The 6106-nt window shown below is 38.2% G+C and overlaps 1 protein-coding gene and 1 non-coding gene across 2 annotated transcripts; both read left to right on the forward strand.

Moving 5' to 3' along the window:
- The first annotated feature begins 987 nt into the window (after nt 1-987).
- rpl18a (ribosomal protein L18a) lies at nt 988-3463 on the forward strand. The gene is made up of 5 exons (XM_026919518.3): nt 988-1121; nt 1795-1974; nt 2446-2575; nt 2876-2985; nt 3316-3463. The coding sequence occupies exons 1-5, from the start codon at nt 1104-1106 to the stop codon at nt 3406-3408; spliced, it is 531 nt and encodes a 176-aa protein (XP_026775319.1). The 5' UTR covers nt 988-1103; the 3' UTR covers nt 3409-3463.
- On the forward strand, nt 2638-2768 carry LOC113530228 (small nucleolar RNA SNORA68). The gene has a single exon (XR_003403124.1). It is a non-coding gene; the product is annotated as a small nucleolar RNA SNORA68 (small nucleolar RNA).
- Nucleotides 3464-6106: the final 2643 nt, after the last annotated feature.

A 6106-nucleotide genomic window follows, 5' to 3' on the forward strand; every position in this document is an offset into this window, starting at 1 on the left:
GCCACCACCATGCTTCACCGTACAGTGTTCTTTGGGTTTGTGAGTCGGCTCTCGATTTTCGCCTAAAACAGTCGACCTGCAGTACACTATTCCCGTGTGAAATGTTTTTGCACTTTTTTTTTTTTTTTTTTTGACAGAGCAACATACCCACAGCTACACTGTAAAAACTCTCACATTTACAACAGTCAACTATTTGTGTGTCTATGTGTAGTTTTGTATTTCTATTCATTTATTATCTTTCACATTCAGTTTTGAAAGTATGCTGATACTTATGCTTAATCAATAAAGGCGAAGTGTTTTTTTTTTCTGATATTTTGTTGGACAAACAAGCATATCATTTAGGCACAGGAAAGTGATGACTAAAAAGTCAAGAAAAACGCCCTAAATAAAACCTTTTCTGCATACGCAATATACTAGACTCCTGGGCAAAAAAAAAAAAGGGTGCAAAATGGCAAATATGAAGCTTTTAATGGTCTTAACAATAAATCATTGGTCAAGAATGAAACAGATGCACTCCTGAGAGCTCCTGTTCCTCCATTTGCTGGTTTCCTTTTGCTGCAGTGAACTGTTTGTTTGGGGAAAAGCTAGAAAGAGGGAAATTCACTTCTATAGTCTTCTTGTATGCAAAGGTAAAATCATGATAATGATTAAAATGTTTGATGTAAAATTCAAACTAACACATGTCTGGGTGTACAACATTTTCCAAAAATATCTTCTGGGATTTTTTTTCTTAAAAGATTAGTGATTATTTGGTTCTCTGCCGCACCTGATGCAGCTCATCAAGAGCCACAAGACTTAAACATTTAAAGAAATCAAAGGGAAAAGCTCTCGCATACTAACTTCCTTTATCTATTTGTTTCATTCTTGCTCATTTCCTGATCAATGATTTGTTGTTAAGACCATTAAAAGCTTCATATTTTTGCCCACGAGTGTAGACTGTCCAATTTCTTAACAGTAGTAATAAAACAAAATAGACACTAGGGGGCGCGCATGCGTGTTTGCGCACTAAACACCGCAGCAGTAGAAGAAGAAGAGCGGAGGAATGACGTAGCGTCGCTCCGCCCTGTTGCTTCCTTTTTCACGGTGGCAGTCAGCGAGACACCATGAAGGCGTCTGGCACAGTACGTAATTTACCAGTTTTAAGTGAACATTGCTCACTATAGCCTCGTATTTATGCATTATAACATCTCGTAAGATATCCACAGAGTTGTTTCCGGTGGAGTATGTGATGTAAAAGCGCTATAAAGTGTTTAATTTAGCGGGCCTGGTAGAGTTACAACATGGCGGCCGACAATGTGTTGGGAGCCATGTGGTGTGAGCCGCCTGCTTCTTCTTATTAAAGCCTTCTTCGGCAAATATGTGAAGGTTTGCGAGAGAGATCCGGTTTTAGAAAGTAATATTTAAGGGGAAGGGTGTGAATGTTTTCACCTGATGCTTGGCAGAGAGAGAGAGAGAGGGAGAGATGTGACCTGGGTGATTATATAGTGCTCCTATCAGCAGGTTATTGTAATGAAAATGATGGATTTCAGGACACCTTTCACTTCTTTATTAACTTTTTTGGTGTGAAGATCTGACCAGCAAGCCCAGATTTCTGGATGAATACAGCCACATTTTTCTTTCTCATTAAATATTGAACATTTTCAAGAGATCACCATTAGTGCTCATGGTTTCTGCTGCAAAACATAACTAGATGCTCGCCATGCCCCTCTTTAAAGATGTTATAACTTGTTTTTGATATTTCATGCAATTTTTTTGTATTATGCTCGTTATAAAACTGCAGTTTTCTCCCTTCAGCTTAGGGAGTATAAAGTTGTTGGGCGTCTGTTGCCCTCTGCCAAGAACCCGGCTCCTCCTCTGTACCGCATGAGGATCTTCGCCCCTAACCATGTGGTGGCCAAGTCTCGCTTCTGGTACTTCGTCTCCCAGCTGAGGAAGATGAAGAAGGCTTCTGGAGAGACCGTGTACTGCGGCCTGGTAAGGACACGGACGACACGGTAGTGGCTCCGAGTAATCACTGATTAAGATGCAGTCATGAAGACAGAAACTAGTTTGTACATTTATTGTGTATGTAAGATTGTGTGGAAATTCCTGCGGCGCTAAGGATCGGCTTTGCAGAAACAATCAGCATCAACCTGCACCGAGATCAGACAAGTGACAGTCAAATCACTGCACTAAATCTTTTATACAAATCATAAGTATCAGAGATTATCAGTGTGTCAGCTTTGAATATTTTGCGTTTTAGGCTTAATGACACTTTTGAAGAAAGTTGAGGTGCTTTTTATACTTTTGTCCACATCTGACCTGGAGCATGAAGTGTACAATATGATGCACAGATGAGTTTAACAGACTGCAGTAGGAATTTGATCGCTGTATATTTGCAGAGTGCTGTTTGTGATTGTGGTGTTGAAATAAAGCCTTGTCTAACATGCTTCTTTTCATCCATAGGTTCATGAGAAATCTCCCCTGAAGGTGAAAAACTTTGGCATCTGGCTGCGTTACGACTCCCGCAGTGGCACCCACAACATGTACCGCGAGTACAGAGACCTCACCACCTCCGGCGCTGTTACCCAGTGCTGTGAGTACCATGACCACACGACTTTTTCTGTACTACGCAACTTCATTATTAACGGGAGAAAAGCTGCACACAAACCCAAAGATCATTGTGTGTGTGTATAATGCTCTTGCTATGTGTGCGCAAAGAAACAGGGCCTTGTCGCCTTTCATAAGCTCTTATGTGCCATTGGAAGTGAATTCAAGGTTCAACATCAAACTTACAGGATCACATTTAAGTTGTTATGGACCGTGTTGATGGTTTTTTTCATACTTTGTGCTCTTTCACTTATTGTTTTTGTTCATTCTGTTGAATCGTGTGTAGACCGGGATATGGGAGCTCGTCACCGTGCTCGCGCTCATGCCATTCAGATCATGAAAGTGCAGGTGATCCCAGCCAACAAATGTCGCAGAGCCGCCATCAAGCAGTTCCACGTAAGTCTTCTTTCTTCACTCATTCAACTGCTGATTGAGTAATAAGGGTTTGTTTACTGTTTAAGAAGCTAAGCTCTGAGTTCATGGTACTGTTGAGACTTCACGAGTTCAGTGCTGCTAATCAGCAGGTCTCTCACTGGCCTGGTGCTGTTGCCAGTTCAGCTTTAATACCTGCAAGAAAAAAAAATGGCCAGGTACCTCTTCCAGATCAAGTGTTCCGTCTTAAAGTCTGGCGGCTTTGAAAACTGGCCACATCCCAGTGCAAGGATTGTTCATGTATGAAGTGAACGTGATCACTGGTTAACACAGTTCATGTCTTTTGTCCAACAGGATTCCAAGATCAAGTTCCCTCTCCCCCACAGGGTTCTGCGTCGCCAGCACAAGCCCCGCTTCACCACCAGGAGGCCAAAAACATTCTTCTAAAGTCTTTGTTTGCAGTCCTGTTTATTGGGAAATTAAAAAAAGTCACAAAATTGAACATTTGTCCGACTTATTTTCTTGGGGGGGGGGAGAGCAATTTTTTTTATAAGTACGATACAGGATATAAAATGTGTATGTATTGTGAAATTGAGTGTGGCAAGTGAAGCCAGATATGAGCTAAAAGGATCAAGCGTTAAAAGTTGGTTTCAGGATTATTTGAATCTTCTCTGAATGTCTGAATAGCCAATTGTACAGAATGAAAACCATATTTAAGGGTTAAGGTTTTTGATTCCTTATCGTGCAATCATACATTCATACAAAATGCTTTAGATCAAAAAGAAGCCCATAATAACTGATAAATAAATATGGCATACAGAGATCGATCACTGGTTAAACAATTCATTGTATTTCTAATGTCTCGGCATGTTTTAGTAAATTTAAAGGCCGTTCTTTTGTTTCTCTGGTAACAAAAAAAAATCACATTGATGTTTGTAGAAACATTTTGAGCCAATAATGAAGCCTAAATCTTGTATGTTGATACTGTGTTAGAAAACTTATGATCTCAAATGAGGTCTATCTGTTTAAACCCTGCATTCTTTCTGATGTGTCCTAGTGTTTTTTTTTTTTTGTTTTTTTTTTTGCAAGTAGAGTAGTGTCATAAAACAGTGACAGAATATCTTAAATGTTGAAAATAATGGCCTAAAACATGTTCCACTGCGTTGCAAACCAGTAGTGATGCTGAGACGAAGCTTTGTGAAGTGGTGGAAACTCTTATGTCCACTAGAGGTCAAAAATGTACAGTGTGTTCCATGTGAAACTATTTTAGATGTGTAAAAGGACTTAGAAAAGCAATAAATGGCTGATGAAAGCCATGTTAAATAAACAAAGGGAATTATGTCTGAAAAGTAGCCTAGGAATGTGTGTGTATGTAAATGCTTACACACACACGGGCAGAGATAACTTTCTGTATGTTGATAAAGCTTACAATGCTATTAGTTGTGTTGCTAAAAACCCACAAAAAAAATAAAGTCCTTAAACTGAACAGTGCTAGTTCTTGAAATGGACAGTGAGTGGAAAGAGTTTTAAACCTTGCACAAGTTGTGATTTTAGTAAATTATATAAAGACGCTTCTCAAATAAATATTAAACTGTGGACATGCCGATTAAACAGCAGTATATTTATAGCAGAATGGTTTCAAAATGGCATCACTAACATGGGAAGGATGTTTGGAGGTGTTGAGTGAGCCTCCTCATTAGCACAAGAACAAGGAAATAAAGAAAGAAATGAAAAAATAAAGAGATAGAAAGAAAAAATACGTTCATTGCGTTATAAATGAATAAATAATCACAAAATTAATAAATGTAGGAATCTTAATAGTACAATTTAATAAATATGTACAATGTAAAAAAAATAAATGGAGGAATAAATGAAGGAATACAGTATGTAAAGGCTGAAATGAATAAATAAAGAGAAATAGAACTAAAATAAAAATATCGTATGTGATTGTATGTCTGATTTCGTACAAGCCGGATTCCAGTCAATGCACTTTCGGACAATCAAAAAAAAGGCAATAAAAATAAATAAATAAATCCATGAACATAAGTGATCATTTTCCTTAAAAGAAAGTTTTTCTTGTCAAACAAAGAGCACAGTACAGCAGTATAACAAAGCGACCATGCAACTGGCAAAGCAGTTAAAAACTATTTCTTCCTCCTGACTGGCAGTCCAAGATGGATACTACTTCCCCTTTATAAGGACCTTACCTGCGTCCAGGTGTGATCTAGGTGCAGTGACCGGTATGCAACACTAGGTGTAAGCATTCATGACTAGTATAGATAACAGATACGTAGTTCTATGGATAAATGGGCATGTAATCAGGTAAGCAATTCTCTGAAGTCTATGAATTTGCTCATATGTACAATAATAAATGAAACAATATTGCAATCATTTACTATCTTAACTGAACAGATCTGATCATTTATGTTAATATTTATATCCTTTTATATTTATTTTATCCCTTACTCCTTTTTATTTTATTCTTATGCACTATTAGGAGGGACACTCAATTTCGTTGTACCCTGCGCAATGACAGTAAAGAATCTATCTATCATTTAAGATGGCTCTAACATTTGGCCCTAATTGGACCACACAATAACAAAAGGAGCCAAATTCCCTTTTACAGCTTTCATAATAATCATAATAATCACAGTCATAGACATATTCAAAAATAATTTTGTCACTCATTGTACGGAAATATAGCCTTTTATCATCCTTCAGATGATACTTTATAAATACACTGCACTACTATGGTGTAAGTCCATAGTAGTTTGTAATGACTAATGAACATCTCATTCTTCATCATGGAGGAAGTTGTCCTGGGCCCCGGTTTGAGTGGAGGTTCAGGGCATCCGCTGACATTTAATATGGATTAAGATGGGCTGAACCATGTATAATGTCTTGAACCATCCGGTTACTAGAACACAACCCTGCCTCAGATTAACCTTCACATGACTAACCACTCAGATCAGACAAACTGCTCTCATTGAAACATTTGCACTGTTCCTTATGCATTATGATCACATGTTCTCTAAACTCCCAGGATAGTTAACAAATTCTTTACTTGCTTTGACTCACATTCATTCATTCATGTTGCACTACACACAGTTCTCATAGCCATTGCACGAACACACGAGACATTTCT

This window comes from Pangasianodon hypophthalmus, chromosome 9, assembly GCF_027358585.1.
Source record: "Pangasianodon hypophthalmus isolate fPanHyp1 chromosome 9, fPanHyp1.pri, whole genome shotgun sequence".
In the NCBI taxonomy this organism is placed as follows: Eukaryota; Metazoa; Chordata; class Actinopteri; order Siluriformes; family Pangasiidae; genus Pangasianodon; species Pangasianodon hypophthalmus.